Below are 20,031 nucleotides of genomic sequence, written 5' to 3'. Positions count from 1 at the left end.
TGTCATCAAATTTGAAATAGTTGTGTGTAAGTATAAAGGCACAGAGCTCAGCAGCCAGTTGTGCTGTGGCATCATCAGGGATGGTGTTCCTGACAGCTTGTATTCCATCTGTGTGTGGGATGTTTGTGTAGAGAGCCTCTACATCCATGGTGGCTAGGATGGTGTTTTCTGGGAGGTCACCAATGCATTGTAGTTTCCTCAGGAAATCAGTGGTGTCGCGGAGATAGCTGGGAGTGCTGGTGGCATAGGGTCTGAGTAGAGAGTCCATATATCCAGACAGTCCTTCAGTGAGAGTGCCAATGCCCGAGATGATGGGGCGTCCAGGATTGCCGGGTTTGTGGATCTTGGGTAGTAGATAGAATAACCCTGGTCGGGGCTCTAGGGGTATGTTGATTTCTTCTGGTGTTAGTGTAGGGAGTGTCCTGAGTAGATGCTGTAGTTTCTTAGTGTATTCCTCAGTGGGATCTGAGGGAAGTGGCCTGTAGAATTTGGTATTGGAGAGTTGTCTGGCTGCCTCCTTTTGATAGTCAGACCTGTTCATGATGACAACGGCACCTCCTTTATCAGCCTCTTTGATGATAATGTCAGGGTGGTTTCTGAGGCTGTGGATGGCATTGCGTTCTGCACGGCTTAGGTTGTGAGGCAAGCGATGTTGTTGTTCCACGATTTCTGCCTGTGCACGCCGGCGGAAGCATTCAATGTATAGGTCCAGGCTGTCATTTCGACCCTCAGGAGGAGTCCATGTGGAGTTCTTTTTCTTGTGCTGTTGGTGGGAGGGCACCCGTGTATCAGTGCACTGTTCAGTGTTGTCCTGGAAGTATTCTTTGAGTCGGAGACGGCGAAAGTAGGCTTCCAGATCGCCACAGAACTGTATCATGTTGGTGGGGGTGGCAGGGCAGAAAGAGAGTCCTCTAGATAGGACAGACTTTTCTTCTGGGCTGAGTGTGTAGTTGGATAGATTGACGATATTGCTGGGTGGGTTAGGGGTACCACTGTTGTGGCCCCATGTGGCAGGTAGGAGCTTTCGTGGGTGAATACCCACTTCCTCAGATGCATGTAATGGAAATATCCAGGGGCAGGTATATATATGTGTGCTAGCAAGCAAGCTAGAGCACCGACCGCTATGCCTACCTTCATGCCTCCAGCTTCCATCCCGGGCACATCACACGATCCATTGTCTACAGCCAAGCACTGAGGTACAACCGCATCTGCTCTAACCCCTCAGACAAGAGACCAACACCTACAAAATCTCCAACCAAGCATTCTCAAAACTACAATACCCGCATGAGGAAATAAGAAACAGATCAACAGAGCCAGACGTGTACCCAGAAGCCTCCTACTGCAAGACAAACCCAAGAGAGAAACCAACAGGACTCCACTGGCCATCACATACAGCCCACAGCTAAAACCCCTCCAACGCATCATCAAGGATCTACAACCCATCCTGGACAATGATCCCACACTTTCACAGGCCTTGGGTGGGCAGAGGCCAATCCTTGCCCACAGACAACCTGCCAACCTGAAACATATTCTCACCAGTAACTGCACACCACACCATAATAACTCTAGCTCAGGAACCAATCCATGCAACAAACCTCGATGCCAACTCTGCCCACATATCTACAAACCAGCGACACCATCACAGGACCTAACCAGATCAGCCACACCATCACTGGTTTCATTCACCTGCACATCCACCAATGTAATATACGCCTCATATGCCAGCAATGCCCCTCTGCTATGTACATCGGCCAAACTGACAGTCTCTACGGAAAAGGAGAAATGGACACAAATCAGACATTAGGAATGGCAATATACAAAAACCTGTAGGAGAGCACTTCAACCTCCCTGGCCACACTATAGCAGACCTTAAGGTGGCCATCCTGCAGCAAAAAAAACTTCAGGACCAGACTTCAAAGAGAAACTGCTGAGCTTCAGTTCATCTGCACATTGACACCATCAGCTCAGGATTGAACAAAGACTGTGAATGGCTTGCCAATTACAGAACCAGTTTCTCCTCTCTTGGTTTTCACACCTCAACTGCTAGAACAGGGCCTCATCCTCCCTGATTGAACTGACCTCGTTATCTCTAGCTTGCTTGCTAGCACACATATATATACCTGCCCCTGGATATTTCCATTACATGCATCTGAGGAAGTGGGTATTCACCCACGAAAGCTCATGCTCCAAAAACGTCTGTTAGTCTATAAGGTGCCACAGGATTCTTTGCTGCTTTTACAGATCCAGACTAACACGGCTACCCTCTGATACTCTAAACTCAATTACCAGCTTAATACTTGTAGCGCTGCCACCAACCAGGAATTTCAGTGTCTGGTACACTCTGGTCCCCACAAAACCTTGCCCGGGGACTCCCAAAACCCAGTCCCTCTGGATCTTAACACAAGGAAAGTAAACCCTTTCCCTCACCGTTGCCTCTCCCAGGCTTCCCCTCCCTGGGTTACCCTGGAAGATTACTGTGATTTAAACTCCTTGAATCTAAAAACAGAGAGGAAAATTCACTTCCCCCCCTCCTTCCCTCTCCTCCTCCCAGACTCTCCCTGAGAGAGTAAGGTAATCCTAACACAGAGAGAAATTTAAACCTTTCTCTCCTGCTTCCTCCTTTCTCCCCACCAATTCCCTGGTGGATTCACCAGAAATAAAAAACAATCAGGTTCTTAACAAGGAAAGCTTTTAATTGAAAAAAGAAAAAACAGTAAAAATTATTTTGTAAATTTAAGATGTAATATGTTACAGGGTCTTTCAGCTATAGACACTGGGAATACTCTCCCAGCCTAAATATTCAAGTACAATTAAAATCCTTCCACCAAATACACATTTGAACTCCTTCCAGCCAAATACACATTGCAAATAAAGAAAACATACATAAGCCTAACTCGCCTTATCTACCTAGTACTTACTATTCTGAGTACATAAGAGCCTGTATCAGAGAGATTGGAGAGAAACCTGGTTGCACGTCTGGTCGCTCTCAGAACCCAGAGAGAAAACAACCAAACACTAACAGCACACACAAAAACTTCCCTCCCTCAAGATTTGAAAGTATCCTGTCCCCCTGATTGGTCCTCTGATCAGGTGACAGTCAGGCTCACTGAACTTGTTAAGCCTTTACAGGCAAAAAAAGACATGAAGTACTCCCTGTTCTATTAATCCTTACCTATCTGTTTATGACAGTTATTGAGAGGTTAAAACAGGTAAAATATATGTACAGGTGAGTCAGAGTCTATAATTCCAAATAGTAGCAGGTATAGTAGCAATCTGAGTGTTTCCCAAAAGTCTCTCATGGCTACCCAGTATAACTCTGGGGATCTCAGTCTTCTTGTTTAGTTATTCTGCCCTGTTACAATCTAGAAATGCAGTGAGCGGCAATCTCACAAAAAACAAGCTGGCAGCGGGCTCTTCCTTTGATGACAGAGGGTGAGAAATGCATTAGACTCTCTGACCTCCGATCATCACACAGATGACCACTTGCTTTGAAATTATCATTTTCTGATAAAGTTCGTCATCTGCATTCCACAAGGGTTCTTTCTGGTTTGAAGGGTTATTTAGGTTGCAGAGGTATGCACAATGTAAACATTTGCTACTATATTATAACGGGATATGGGTAAGTGAAAAGAATGCATGTAACATCCCATTAGTTTTCATTAAGTTTAAACACCAAATACACTCTTACACATTTAACAATCACTTTGATCTATACTAATACACAAATGAATTGTTCTGGGGCTTTGGCATGAGGTGGCACCTGGTTTGCCAGTGTCTCAAGATAACCTTTTGATGACTCTAATTATAGGTTTCTTCTCCCTCTTCAGAAAAGGAGTTGGACATGTGGTGCTAGTGGAGGCTAAATTATATAGATGGAGTATAGAAATACTACCAATAAAATATACAAAAGCTCGCTGATAAGCTTTTCTGCAAAATATGTAGCATATAAGTATATATGTGAAGTATAAAGTTTTTATTACTGCTAGTTTCAAATAACTAGCTTAATTCACTTACGGCTTTGGCTCTCGTGAGTAATTCGCTATCCCAAATGCATGCTGATAAACTCTTTATACCACACCTCATTATCAATCTCTCTCTCTAATTTGATATCCATAGTTTTTGGGCACAACCTAATAAAAATGATTTTTTAGGTTATGATGTTGAAAATTATATTTAAGGCACTTCTGTTATTTTTAGTCAAAACCTTTCACTTTTTGATAAATTACACTAAACAAACTGAAGAATGTGACAGATTTATTATATGACGTTAGGCCCTCTTGACTTCTTACGATACTCATTAGAAATAGCTTAACTTTTAAAAATAAAAATCTGCTTCTCATTAATTTATAACAGGGCACTAGATCCTTTAGTTATTTGGGGCGGCAGAAAGGGTAAATAATCGTGTTATTAATATTTGATTTTTAGTTATGGATTTGCCCAGGAACTTAAAAATCACTTGTATATTAGTAACACTCTGGTTCCAAAGACAATATGGGTGGAAACCCAGAGTTTGACTTGCTGTGTAACCTTGAACAGGTTACCTCACCTTTGTGCCTCACAAGTTTCCCTGTCTGTAAAATCTATACTTGATTATTTGTGACTGAAAAGTATCATTTAAGAGCTTAATACTGTTGCTGCTGTGAACTCTGTTACATAATAAACCTAATTTGCTGTCAGTTAAACTGGTGAAACCTCTTTGGCACAACACACTTCACAAATATATCAAAGGCAGGATCAAAGGAGCTCTTGCTCTGTTGCCTTTTATAAATGTCTATTTTGGGGGTATTTTTTAATAAAGGGTTAAATATGTGAATGGTGTTCTATAAATAACTGACTCAATATTATTTTGAACACGTATCTTTGGTTTTACATAATTTAATGTATCTGGCAGGTCTTGTTTCTTTAGTTTTGTTACTTTTAATCAAAATGTAGAGCAGAGCAAAACAGATCAGATCTAGACATAAAAAACAAATCAACATTAATAAAACACAGACAGTATGAAAAAGAAAACCTGGAAGCATCCAGAATCACAGAGATGCAGTCTATGTTAAATTGCCAGGTCAACATCAGAAGTATTCTAAATTACATCAAAGTGTAATTGAAGTCCTGTACAACATTGTTGTGGTTGTTTTGTGTACTATAATTATGCCCAGAGGCAACTAGAATGTGCAGAGAATTCAAAGTTCCACATTTAAAAGCAGAGTTCTGAGGTTAAAAGATGTATGTTTGTTTGGTTTATTAAAAAATACTTTATATGATTGCTGACTTCCCTGCCTTCTGCCATGCCACTGAATTTTTAACTCTTAATGGCTAATTATAACAAAATGTATAATTTTCCATTTTAAAAAATACGAGACATCTAAGCAAACTTAAAAGTTTGATAGGGATGCCTCTCTGCCTAAGAATATTCTGATATCAAGCATTAAAAACTCAATCAGTCGAATGCTAAAAATAGTCCTACGTTGGTTTCTAGCCGTTAATAATAATTTTTGCATGTCAGTGACACTGACAGGCCCTAACCAGGATTGGGGCATTGTTGTGCTGGATGCTGTTCAATTATATTACAATTTCAAATACTATCGATCTGATGTAATTATTATTTTACAATTTTAGCTGGATTTATTTCAATGAACAGAGTCTGGTGGCATACATTGAGCCTGCAAACTTAGATGTCAGTGGTCATAGTGCGACTTGGACTAGTAATAAGGAGATTAACATAATTAAACCTTGTAAGTGCAGTATTAATGATTTGATTAGGCAAATGTTGTTTGAATGAGAACTGAAAGAAGACTTTTCTGAAGTGATTTGACATAAACAATAGGTGTTAAATGCTAACTAAATTTAAATGTGTTGGAGATGTTACTCAGACTCATATTCTAAAATAAAAATGTGGTGGTTTTGTTGCAGTTTCCCAAAATATATTACGAGTACAATATTCCATAAATATAAACTGACATTTAACATTAAAGACGTTAAGTGTTGCTATGGCAATTTAAAATCAAACTGAAACATTTCATACACTCTATAGACCTTTCAGATTTTCATAGCAGCACTGCACTTTTATTAAATTATATGGAATAAACTTGAAATTCAATTGTGTTAGTGATCAAACAGGAAAAACTAAGGCTCAATAGGTGTCTGCAAAACATTAATTGAGACAAAAGATAAAAATAACATTTACAAAAATCTGGAAGTGAGCTTGGTAGAAAAATGCAGGTTTATTTCATTACATTTGTATTATATTTAATTAGAATTTTCTCTCTTTGCACCAAAATATACAGAGGTAATTTTCAAATCAAAAAGAGAATTCTTCTATGTATATGTCAGATGTATGACATTAATAGTCTACTCTTGGAGCAGAATCCTGTCTAGTGGGACTTATTTTCATTGTACTACTGACAAACTAATACTAATCCCTTTCCAAAAGCTGCTCTCAAAGAGCATGCTAGTGTCAGAGGGATAAGGGATGCAATAAATACAGCATCTCAGTATGAATATACAGACTGTCAGCAGTTTGTAACATTCTAGGTGGTCTCTATAGCAGTGGAAAAACTGAATCAATATAGTATTAGACTGATTTATACAGTTCTGGCCATCTAAATGTATGTGATGACAGGAGCTTGAAACAAAGTTGCTCCACAAAGTGTTTGTAGCACAGATCTCAGATTGTCTCTCCGAGAGAGACCATACATACCATTGGTCCTCATTTTCTCATCAGAAAGAAACAACATCTCAATAGCTCAAGCAGAAGTAATACTTCCTGCTGCAGTCACTAGTCACTAGGGAGAAAAAGTAAGATAACTTAAGTCTTTCTTCAAATACTTATTACTGAAATCCATATGCTTAATATATATAAATAGATAAAATGAGATCCAGCCATCTCAAGCACTTCTTTTCCACGCAGTAATAGAACAGTAGCCCCAAACTCAAGGGAATAGCCTTTGATTATCTTGATTTCACTCTCTAAAGTGAACCTGGAGTACTTGCTTGTGTTCTAAAAGATGCACAAATTTCAGTTTTCCTGGACTTGTCAGGAAGTAAACTTACCTTGTACATGGCACATAACTGGAACTTTTTACCTCACAAACAATTTTACAATCTGGATAATGGAATGGAGAGTATGTTACAAAATTTGTGGAATACACCAACATCAGAGGGCTTACAAGCACTTTGGAGGTCAGGATTGCAATTCAAAATGCTCTTGACAAATTGGAGAATTGGTTCGAAAACAATAAGATGAAATTCATGAAGACAAGTGCAAAGTACAACACTTGGGAAGGAAAAATCAAATACACAACTATAAGATGGGGAATAACTAGCTAGGCAGTAATACTGCAGAAAATAATCTGGGGGTATAATGGATCACAAACTCAATGAGTCAACAGTGTGATGCAGTTGCAAAAAAGGATAATATCATTCTGGGGTGTACTCAGAGTCATATGTAAAATAGGGGAGGTAACTGTCCTGCTCTACTGAACACTGGTGAGGCATCAGCAGGAGTATTGCATCCAGTTTTGGTCGCCAACCCTTTAAGAAAGATGTGGAGAGGATCCAGAGGAGAGTAACAAAATGATAAAAGGCTTAGAAAACCTGACCTATGAGAAAAAGTTTTTAAAATTAGACATGTTTAGTCTTTAACAAACAAGATTAAGGGCTGGAGGAAGACCTGATGAGTCTTCAAATATGTTAAAGGCTGTTAAAGAGGACGGTGATAAATTGGTCTCCATATCCACTGAAGGTAGGACAAGAAGTAATGGTCTTAATCTGCAACAGGGGAGATTTAAGTAAGATATTAGGAAAATCTTTCTAGCTATATAAAGTTAGTTAAACTCTGGATTAGGCTTCCAAGGAAAGTTGTTGAAACTTTATCATTGGAGATTTTTAAGAACAAATTAGACAAAAGTTTGTCAGGGATGGTCTAGATATATTTGGTCCTACCTCAAGATGGAGGGACTAGACATGATGACTTCTTGAGGTCCCTTCTAGCCCTATATTTCTGTGATTCTATGATTATGCCAAAGTTGTTCATTCCAGAGTGCAACACAGACTGCAACTCTGTACAAACTATATACAAGAATGACTCCATCTGTCCCTGAAAATTCTGTCACTTTTTGGGTGAAATCTGCAACTGTTTAATGGCAGACAGCAAAATTATACAATGGTTAAGAACAGAAAATAAAAAATATCCTATCCCCTGAGAGTATGGGGAAATGTGGGCAGGCAGAATGTAATTACTCAAGTTAGAATTTGGCTAATCATGTCAGCAGATGGATTTGGAGAATAGTTAGAAAATAAGAGAATGGGACAAGGAATAAAAGATGTAAGTGAGAGTCTAGGTATCCAGAAATAGTAGAGTTTCAGGTTGATGGAGCAATATACTTACCAAACTAATAATAAACAATTCTGCACATATATACAAGAATGCTAACTGGTTTATGGGAAATTACATTAAATTTGCTCATGTTGAATACATTTTTAATGAATTAGTGCATGTGAAAAACCCTGTATTTTCAGCCAGGAAACTGAGCAGTTGTATCCATAGAATAAGTACAGGTGTATAATTTCTCATGCGTCCCCAACCCGTATGTCTCTCATATTCTAGAAGATTGCATCTAATTTGGAGTGGGTAGTTTAGTTTTTATGACTGATCTTTCTGCATGCAGCTCTGGATGTGTTTTTTTGTCTGCAGTCGCTAGGCTATGGGAACTGGACTAAGACCATAAACCAACTTAACAGATGTCAGATGACAAGATTTTTTTAGTCTGGTCTAGACTTGAACAACTGACAATATTAAATGGCTCCAGATTAATTCGAGCCGTATCTATAGATACCTGGCACTGGTTTCCTGAGTCATCTAGCCCTCAACTCAAATTTGATAATTAGGTTTTGTTCCTGCTTTGGCCATTTAAACTCCCGTTTGCAGAAATTCAGATAGTATATTTAACAATCTGTAGTTGAACCTAAGGCCTAGTCTACACTAGAGGGGGGTGTCGATGTAAGATACGCAACTTTAGCTGAAGTCGAAGTATCTTATTCCGACTTAACTCCCGTCCTCACGGCGTGGGATCAATGTCCACGGCTCCCCCATCGACTTCGCTACCACCTCTCGCTCCGGTGGAGTTCCGGAGTCGACGGAGAGCGCGTTCGGGGATCGATATATCGCGTCTAGATGAGATGCGATATATCGATCCCCAATAAATCGATCGCTACCCACTGATACAGCGGGTAGTCTGGACGTACCCAAAGTATTTTAATCATATCCCCAAAGTAAGTTGTTGTTGCACCTTTCCATTTAAACAGAGAATACTTTAAGATTTCTTTTAATATGGAGAATGCTTTGTGTTTAGGTGAGTGTTCATGGGCTGAATCAAGAAGCCAGTCTACCTTGAGTTTATGGAAAAATGCCCATTAGCTTCATGACTCTGGTCTTCCAGTGCTTGTAAAAGGTATTCTGCTGTCCATATGGAAACAGACATTTTCAGTTGTCTTGCTAATTCGCTCAGTGTTCACTATTCGCTAACACTAAAGACTGTGTGGGGTTTTTTTTTTCTTTCTATTTGGCCAAGTTTTTCACGAACTCCTGGGTTCTTTTTAGTACTTTAAAATGGCTGTCGTTAAATAATAGACTAACTAAGTTTGACAGTTGTGTAATACAATACAAATTAGGAAACCTAAGCAAACTTAAAGAAGTCTTGTGTGGAAGCAACAGAAATGTATGGACAAAGAATAAGTTCAGTGTACAATGGTTGAAGGAAATGTATATATGAAGAAAAAAGTAGGATACATTTTTTCACTGTAAAGCTTTTTAACTTATGAAATTGAAAGGGGGGGATCATTTTCCAAATGTTTCTACTATAAGAGGGATGGGTAGTATTTCACCTGAATAGAATACTTACTTCTCATCTATTAAGTTGGTCTCTCATCTGTTAACTTGCTGTTTCATTCTATGCATAATAGGCCAGATTCTCAGCCCTGCTAAGTCCCCTTTGCACTGCTGTGCCAGCATCAAGGGATCCTTACAGTTGTCCTAAGCCAGTAGATGAGTATTTTCCATGTGGGAGGAAATCATGCGTAGCGCACAACTAGATACACTGGTGCTTCACCATCCCTGCCAGCAATCCGTATTGTGCTGAGACACCAGCATGTTCATCAGTCCCCACCAACATAAGGGCAACTAGCGGGTCATGACAAACCCATGTAACTTGTACCAGTTCTAGGTGTCAACTTTTTTAACTTAGCCTTTTGTATGGTCCTTTCTTAAATTCGATTGGAGGTGATACTCCTTTTGTCCTGTTCTCCTTTTGTTGTAACTTGGCTTAATCACACACAGAGAACCTATCTTCCAAGTTCCAACCATTTTTTTTCACCTTTTATGTTCTTTTGTGCTGGCCCCTTGATCACTTTTTACTATTTCCTATTTTCTGTCAGTTTTAAGGAGTAATTAAAGAGAACAGTGGAGCTCCCACATTGAGCATGCTGTTGGATTGATTGCCAGATAATTTAGAAACTAGTGGCTTATTTGCTCATTTTTTTTAGGCAGACAGGTTAGATTTCTAATTTTCAACAAACTAGAATTCAACATTTTATAGGGAAAAATAGGCCTTTTAATTGTCTGAAAAATGCCAGGGAAGCCTAAGGTGTATGTGACAATAGGCACCAAATAAACCTTTATTCCCGTGGAGTGAGTTCTGTTTCCCCCCATACCCTGTAATGATGGGAACACAGAAACTTGGTTTTGACACCAAAAACATTTTTCTTAAATAATTGTTTTCAGGCCCCAGGAATGTTCTCTTGTTTAATAAGTGTAGGTCTATAGTAATGTAGTAAAATGGAGCAAGAGCATTTTTAAACAATTTATTTTGTTGTGCAAGAAAGTATATGGAAAAAGTCATATGTGTTTCTGGAAAATAAAGTGGTATTAGGGAGACCAAACATCCTAAAAATCTGTCTCCAATCATTTGGAAATAAATGTGCTCAGAAGCTTTAGGACTGTCTGAAATAGATGTATAAGAATTATTCAAGAAGCCTGAGGGAGAATAAGTAATATTAATGGTCCCATTTTGCAGGGAAAAGCTACTTATCTGCTCTGAAAAATAAGGTCTAAGTGTTTTTCATCAGATTACCTGAACAGAGACCCAGAAAGCTCAGGAGATACTTTGCAAATTTTGCTGTATTCAAAACATTGTATTTCATTACTGTGGCTGCTAGTTGAGTCAAGAATTACAATTACTGTAATTAACAAGTTGCCAGATCTGAACAAGTCAGGCTAGATCATTCCCAAGAACATTTAGTCTTCAGAGGAAAGAGAAAATGAATTAAGCAGTCATGCACTGTAGAGTCAACTCATGTAAATAAATCAGTGGTTCGTGCTGACAGAACTCCATTGCAGAAGAGCCAGTACAAGGGGGACTATCACTCACAGGTTTCAGTTTGCTGAATCTTTATTATTTAGCCTTAGTTGCTAGTCACACAGATATTTAAGAATCCATGTTCAAAATGTTTGATACGGTTGGCTTAATGTTCTGAGAAGAAATGTCCTTTAGGCTGAAGAGCTTTTCTCTTTTAAGTAAAAGACCCTCTGTTTTTAAAAAGAGGCTTCTCAAATGTGGCCTGAACAAGGGAATTGATCTGTCTGAACTAGCATCATTTGTACAACACATTTAAGATGGTTTGCCAAGAAATTGTACAAAATGTAACTTTACATCTAGGTGCCACAGTGCTCCAAGCAAAAGGGACATTTGGTAAATTAACAACCAAATGAGCCTGTATTGTTTTTCCCCATAAGATGCTTATATTGGGAAGCTGTTTATATTTTATTTCCTATAGAGCAGTGGTCCCCAACCTTTTCATCTGGCGGGCGCCAGATGAAGGACTGTGGCAGCGGTCAAGCAACTGCTGAAATGCTGCTGAAATTCGACAGCATTTCAGCGGTGACGCCTCTCAATGAAGTCGCTTGTTGGCAGCGAGCGGCATCATCGAGAGGCGTCACTGCTGAAATGCCACCGAATTTCGGCAGCAAGCGGCATCATTGAGAGGCGTCACTGCCGAAATGCCACTGAAATTCGGCGGCATTTCAGCGGATGCTTGACTGCCGGCCAGAACGCGGGCACATTTAGATGTTTAGTGGCAGATGTGTTTTCAGTCATTCAAGGGATGAATCTCTTACCTGGTTATTTGGTTATATCTTTAAACTTGTTTATTTTTCTAAATTCTTGCAAGGTCACTTTTCAATATGACAAGAAAGAGAGATGTAATTAATACAGACTGGAAGCTGATTTATTATGCCCATTGAACAAAAAACCTCCCATTAACATCTGTCCTGCCGCACTGGTAGTCTAATATATGTATCACTATTTATTACAGATGGGCATTTGCTGTATTAAGTCTCTTAGCTGTTCTTGAATTCTATGTCATTTATATGCAGAACTGATGATGGATAAGTCTGCTTCGCTTCTGAAGATACAGCAGTCTCAGAACCAAACTGTGCTGTAGAGTGCACTTTCTATGTTCTTTGTCTTGCCATTTAGATGCAGGAAATCATTACATTTATTCAAGGGGAAAGTTGCAATGAATTGTATCTAGAAGCACCGAAGTTTAGCATAAAAGTTTGCTGATTAACATACTGTAGCAGTACAGCATCACTTATTAAATACAGAGTCAGAGACTGTGACACTCTTCAGGATGCCCAGGTCTGAAAGCCACTGTGGTACCCCTTTTGCTTCAGTAAAGCTGGAACTTAAACTGTGTCAGCTCCCTGATGCTCCAGCCTCCTTGCCTTGGCAGCAAATTCCTCAAGACTATGCCAGTCTAACACCTGTCTTGCAGGTAACATTCAGTGAACCCGAGATTGCCAGAGTGGGGTGTCTGCAGATTCCAATCCCTATCATTGCACACTCACAGAAATGACCAAGTCTGCCTCTAAAGAGACATACCAACCTGTTAGTTTAGCTGAAGATGCACACTATACCTCCATATAAAGCACTTAGTTGAATTTATAATAAAACAAGAATGTTTATTAATAAAGAACATAGATTTAAGTGATATTAAGCAACACAAGAAAGTTACGATCACAAACAAAACAAAAATAACAATTTCTAGTCACTAAAGCTTTAACTTCAGTAAGATACAATCTTTGCATAAGCAACTTTGTGACTTACATCAAGTTACCAACCCCTTATGAAGGAGGATCCACCGTTCTCAGAATCAGTGGGTGCTGATTCCTTTGTCTCCTAAGTTATGATGCATAAGGAGTGTCTTTTCTTCCTTTTTATATTCCCAAAACCTTTGAAATGTATTTTTTGAAAAGTAAAACCAGACAAAGTTCCTTTTCCACTGTTGCTTGTTCTTGAGGATGCAGGCACCAAGCCCATTCTTCATCTTCTGCTCAGTTTGCTTTCTTGATTAGCTTTCATTGTTCTGCTTGTAATCAAGCCATGCTGTTTTGTTACCTGTCTGCTAACTTGATTCATGCAGGTAAATCCATATTCCTTTGTCTAGGGCAAACTTAGGGTTGCCAACTATTTAATTGCAGAAAACTGAATACCCTTGCCCCACCCTCTTCCCCATCCCTTCCCTGAGGCCCCGCCCCATCTGAGATCTCACCCCTGCTCACTCCACCCCTTTCCCTCTGTCACTTGTTCTCCTCCACCCTTGCTCACTCACTCATTTTCATCGGGCTGCGGGAAGGGGTGAGGGCTCCTGCTGGGGGTGCAAGCTCTGGGGTGGGTCCTGAGATGAAAGGAGAGGGTGCTGGGTTGGGGTGCTGTGGGGTTCAGAGTGTGGGAGGGGGCTCCAGGCTGGGGCAGGGGGTTGGGGTGCAGGAGGGGATTCCGGGGTGCAGGCTCTGGGTGACGCTGACCTCAAACGGCTTCCCAGGAAACAGAGACATGTCCCGCCAGCTCCTGGCAGAGGGGCGGCCAGGGGGCACCGCTCACAAGGCGCCACTCCTGCAGCTCCCATTGGCCCACAGTTCCTGGCACTTGACTAGAGCTGGGGGGGGGGCAGCACACAGAGCCCCCTGACTGCCCCTCTGCCTAGGAACTGGAGGGACATGTCACCGCTTCCCAGGAGATGGGTACAGAGCCTGCCTGTCTGCCCTACTGGCACTGTGGCCACCTGGATTTTTAGCAGCCCAGTCTGCTGTGCTGACCGGAGCTGCCAGGGTCTCTTTTCGACTGAGTGTTCCGGTCAAAAACTGGATGTCTGGCAACCCTAGGCAGGCTTGTTTATCAGCTGCCTCCACAACATGTTTTAAGTACATATTTCCAGTATACATACATAACTTTTTATATGCAACCCATCCATCCATACGTCATCAATGATATTCGTGACCAATTTAGATACAATACCTTACATCACTGACTAAATATTCTGACCAAACTGCATTGAGTGTGCCCTTTGCTGATTGGCATAAAGAGGTTCTTAGGATCTCAGAGACCTAACAAGAAAGCTCCTCTTTCTATTAAATTTCTGTAACTAGATCAATAAATCACCTGTTTTTATTGATGGTGGCCAAAAATACTTATTTTTTGTTTTATTGTGCTTTTTTTAACCTGGCCCCTCTCTCTTCTATTTTTCATCTTTTCTTTTAGAAATTAATTGACTTAGTGTGCCATGGCAAATTCTGAAATAACAGATAAATCTTCAGTATTGTAAAGTCCCTTCTTTTGAACACTTTTTTTTTTTGAAAAACATGTATTATTGAAAATAAAATCCTTGCAATCTAAGAGAGCAACGCATCACATTTTAAAAAATGTGTAATGGAACGTTTTGTGGGAAAGTATTTATAATGCATTCATAACAAATCTTTGCTAATTATACATTGTAAATCAGGATCGTTGTATGGTACAGAGGGCAGTACATGGGAAGTCAGAAAGGAATGTATACCACCACTGTGCAGGCATGACAGAATGAATAACAAAAGACTAACACAGCATTATAGCATTTTTTAAACATATAGAAGTAATACATTAATAGAGAAGTTCTTGATTTTAAGAATTTAAAAGAAATCCCACAAGGAGTTTCTCCATTGCACAAAAAAAAAAAGAAAGAAAAAAGAAGGGGAGATTATTTGCAGAAAAATTGTAGTTCTAAAGATGATGCAAATGATATTTTTATATAATATTGTAGATATATTGTAAAGATAAATAGAATTAGTTGTATAGATGGTGCAGTGCACACTCTGATCAGTACTAAATGTGGTGCACACAAATTATAGGGATTTTTGCTGTAATTTATTTGAAAAATTTAGAGGCGCATCTGTATGGTTTCTATGGAAACCACGCTGAAACCTAGATACCACAAACTTTCAGACATCACTCTGCAGGGAATCCAACACTTTGACAGCTTTCGTTTTATGTACTGGGGAGTCAATTACAATTTTACAGTTTATGGCCTAATGACTTAAAAGCTTTCAGTTTTTTCCACCTAGAATGAGATAATGTGTATATAAAATGTCTGTGTATAGAGAGAATATATTTTTATTTAGGTTAAATTAGGCTAGCGAATCCATGTTTGCAGTAGTTGCTTGCAAGGAAGAATAAAAATGGAGACTGAAAATAACATTTTTACATAAGTGAGCTAAATACTGTTAATTGGTAAGGAGAATTAGCATAGGTGCGTATGTGCAAAATATGAATGCTAGCAATAGAGTCGTGTATTTCAGGACAGATGATTTTATGAGCACTGTTGGTAGTAGAAGGAAAAGAGAGTACTAATAAAATCTGTTTGAATGCATTCTCTCATTCAGCATAAAGAAAATGCATGTAAATAACAAAAACATGTTTTCTGTGTGTAGTTATTAGAGAGAACGTACAGGTGATTAATGCCAAGTAAAACTCAGTGGTATTTGTTCTGTGAAAAAGATATTTAAACAAAAATTACCATGAAAAAAAATTATAGAGAAAACTGTTTATGTTTACAGTTTTGGACACATGTCCCATTTTAGGTACATTTGGGAATCACAACGGATATTAAATAAAAGCTTCCAGAGGTCAAAATTATCAAAAAGTACTGGATGAACTTTGTATATTAATTTAAATTTAAGCTATGTAAATTCAAGATATCAGACTAGATATTTTCCGCTCCAGACGGAAGTTTATCTCAAAATGGAATGTGATATTATATTCTGCTTGTTTATAGCATTCAGCTGTATTTTTGCTACTTTATCTTGTCATGGGTATCACATGATTGCTGCCAGTTGACCCAAGCATCTCATAATTATGTGTCTGGAAGAAGCCATGCGAAAGGAGAAACTGCTATTGCTGGTTTCAGAGTGGTAACCATGTTAGTCTGTGTCAGCAAAAAGAACGAGGAGTCCTTGTGGCACCTTAGAGACTAGATACCATACCTCTCTGGTTAAATAAAGAATGCTAGAATGTCCTACATAAATGTAGTTCTTTTCTATTCATTTGTACACATATATATATTTTCTTTGTCTCTTTTTAGTTTGCAGAAAAAACTGATCGAGAGTACTACACACTGGATGACATGTTTGTTTCCAAAGCATCTAAAGGGGAGCGGAGTGGAGAAGAAGACGAAAGGCACAGAAGAAAAGCGATATATGAACATCATCAGCTTGTTGCACGTATGGAGAAGTGCCCATATTGCTTTGATAGCCCTGAACTTCCAAAACATCTTATTATTGCAATTGGCATCAAGGTAAGAAAGTAGCAATTTGACATGAGCATGGAAAAAAATAAAGGAAGGCAATTTAGTGTTAGAATTTCCTGAGATTAAAAATAAAATTGCTTCTTTGGCATGATTTATTCATTCACATGTTATTTTCCTGGCCCTTCCAATTAAACAGAAAGGAAAATTCCTGAAGGATGAGATAAAAAATTATGAATCTGTCTTGCATGATGAAGTTAATTCTCAGAACTTGATCCTCTTCAGATTTGCAGATGACTTTGGTATCTCTGGAAAATCCTCAAGGGCACTGAAACAATGATAAAAGAGCTGAACACATAGATTACAGAAGGTAGATGAATATGCAAAAGACCAAAAGGGATTCAGCATGAATAGATTAGGGTGACCAGATAGCAACTGTGAAAAATTGGGATGGGGGATGGAGAGGGAATAGGTTGCATATACAAGACAAAGCCCCTAATATTGGGACAATCCCAATAACATCAGTAATTTTGGTCACCCTTGAATATATAAGAAGAAAAAAGTTCTCTTTGGGAAGGAAGGAATTAGAAGCAGTTAAGGAGTCAAGTATAATTCGGAAAGTAGTATAATTGCATCCTTTATCCCCTCTCCCACCCCCGCGCGCACACAACCTCCTGTGGTGTGTGAGTATAGATCCAAAGACAGCTATAACTGCTGTTCAGAAAGTTACAGTTGGATTACTTTATAGCTGCACAGTGTAGATTGAGTCAGGTTAGCATGAATTTGACTTTTGCATGTCACTAGACGCGATACATCCATCTCCGATAGATCGATCACTGCTCTCTGATCCAGTGGGTAGTGTAGATGCGCCCTTAGTAGAAATGCTGATACCACATTGTCTCAATTCTACTAGTATTGTTTTAGGAAAATGAATATGATATGCAAAGGGCCCAGTCTAAGTTACTTAGCACCCTCCTCTCCTATTGATGATTTTGGGGTTGTGGTGGCTCAGGGCTTTTCAGGATCTGGCCCAAAAGAAGCTAAGAAGCTCAGTCACAATGTTCATCAGCTTAACTGACTTGCCAGAAGCCTACTGTTTGTTTAATTTAAATTGGCTTAAATATGATTTTCTTGCTTTAAACATTGTTGGAGGAGGACAACTGCCTTTATTAGATTAAATTTTAGTAAAATCCCATGTTCATTTTTAGCTGGATTGAAATGTTTTTGTCTAGGTATACTTATGCTTGCCGAACTATCAGTCTCTTACTGAGGGCCACTGCGTGATAGCTCCTTTGCAGCACTACACTGCTGCAACACTTCTGGATGAAGACATCTGGGAAGAAATCCAGGTCAGCAAAGCACTGTTACTTATTACAGCTGTGAAGATAGCTCATTTTCTAGCCACTTTGTAATAATTTGATTAATATATTAATATATTTATTGTAAGTAACTGTTGCTTCCGATCCATAGCCGTTGGGGGCTTTTGAGGTTGCCTGGGTTTTCTCTACTTTCCATTCCAAGGTTTGAGCTGGTTCTGGCTGTGGACAGAACTATTTCACTTCAGGGACACCCCACCCTCGCCCCCATGTATGGAATTCCATCCTAGCTAAATACACCAAAGTTTGCTAGTTGTCCTCAAGAGCTAGTGTAAGGGGTAACATTTTCAAAAGCATCAGAGTGATTTAAGCAGTTAAGTCTCAATGAAAGTCAGTCAGACCTAAGTACTTCTGAAAATGTTACTCATGGTCTTTCTGTTTGAGTTAATTAATGTGTTTGATCTTTTTGTCCTCCCTCTTTCACATGATCTCAAGTTATTTTTACTTTGCCCTTCTTTTGGCTTCTACTTTATTGTTCATTGGGCTCAGTTTTACATTAGTTGCCCTTTTAAACCTTTGAATAACACTCACATACTGGTATAATGATGAGCTGTACACAAATTGAAAAAAAAATGTGCGCCATCAGATTTCGTGTTATCAGTTTTTGTAACCAAAATATCTTATCTCAATATTACTTGAATAGGTGCCTAGTTATGATATATATTGTAATATATGGTTGTGCCAGTTTTTCAGATGCTTATATTCTCTGCTGGCTTTTATGGATAAATTGGGCATTAATTGTGTCAAGAGCTGGAAAGCCAAACGGTTCACCAGTTTGCCAATCCTGGTTAACAGGATTTCACATTCAGTGTGTTTCTCATTATCTTATTCCTTTGATCTAGTTTGTTGTAGGCCTAGTTTCTGATATCTCTTCAAAACATTCTACATATTTACTGTCCTGATGAATCTTGTCCAGGAAGTTTTTCAGTCAAAGGCACCTGGCCAGCAAATATGGGAAAGATTAAGACTTTAGAAGAGAGTGACTGAACTAGTCATTTCTTCACTCTGACTTCAATGGTCAAAAGTGCCAAAAAAGGACAATATAATATTTTTCAATGTTCCCTCTAATATTTTACATCCATGTGCAGAATGAATTTTTTTATGTACATAAATATGGAGGTGATGTGTGACAGGGGTGGAGCTGAGGGGTTCAGAGTGTGGGAGGAGGGCTTAGGGCTGGGGCAGAGGGTTAGGGTGCAGGGGTTGACGGCTCTGGCTGGGGTTGCGGACTCTAGGGTGGAGCCAGGGATGACGGGTTTGGGGTGCTGGAGGGGGCTCAGGTCTGGAGCAGAGGGTCGGGTTGTGGGGATCTGGGGGCGAGTCTGGGGTGGGTCTGGGGATAAGGGGTTTGGGGTGCAGGCTTCCCTGGATCTATGGCAGGGAGAGAGGACTCACCCCAACCCTCTCTTGCTGCCACTGCCTGGGGCCGGGGGAAAGGCGCCTCCCCACCATGGCAGCCCCAGGGCCGTGGGAGAGGTGCCTCCCCACCACAGCAGCCCTAGGGCTGGGGGAAAGTGCCTCACCTTGGCAGCTCCAGGACCAGGGCCAAGGGAGAGGGCTGGGGCTGGGGGAGAGGCGACTCTCCCTGCCAGGGCAGCTCCAGGGTGGGGGAGAAACTCCTCTCCCCACCGCAGCCCCACATGCCCCCTACCTCTCTCCTCTCCAGTTCAGGCCCTTGTGGCTGCACGGATGCGTGGCCCTTGATAGCCTGCTGCCCAGCTGCACTCTTGCTTTTTCTGTGTTAAAGATCTTTGAAGCCAAGGGTCAAAGCAGACATGACCAAATGTAGAAAGAGATTTTATGAAATGTAATGACGTAGCTCAAAGGCTATCCACTAAGAAACCCATAGCAAATAGCCTTGGAACCTTAACATGCAACTTAACTTGTCTTGTCGGAGATTTGCTTTAATTCATGGAAACTTCCATTCAATGGCATGGGTATCCTGTAAAACCGACATCCCATACCTGAATGACAGGTGGAATTTTAAGGCCCAAGAACTAAAGGACAAATGACTGTGAGGAAAAAAGTAACTCAAAGCTGTAGGAGT

At 39.9% G+C, this 20,031-nt stretch overlaps 1 protein-coding gene across 1 annotated transcript in view; it reads left to right on the top strand.

Annotated features, from left to right (window-relative positions):
* CWF19L2 (CWF19 like cell cycle control factor 2) overlaps positions 1-20,031 on the top strand; it is a 178,033-nt gene that overhangs the window by 120,931 nt on the left and 37,071 nt on the right. Inside the window, 2 exon segments of the mRNA XM_030560734.1 lie at positions 16,447-16,659; positions 17,841-17,957. Of these exon segments, the coding sequence (XP_030416594.1) occupies positions 16,447-16,659; positions 17,841-17,957 (330 nt within the window).

The sequence above is a fragment of the Gopherus evgoodei genome, chromosome 1, assembly GCF_007399415.2.
Source record: "Gopherus evgoodei ecotype Sinaloan lineage chromosome 1, rGopEvg1_v1.p, whole genome shotgun sequence".
NCBI lineage: Eukaryota > Metazoa > Chordata > Testudines > Testudinidae > Gopherus > Gopherus evgoodei.
The sequence above is the reverse complement of the archived record's forward strand: the minus strand, read 5'-3'. Positions and strand labels throughout refer to the sequence as shown.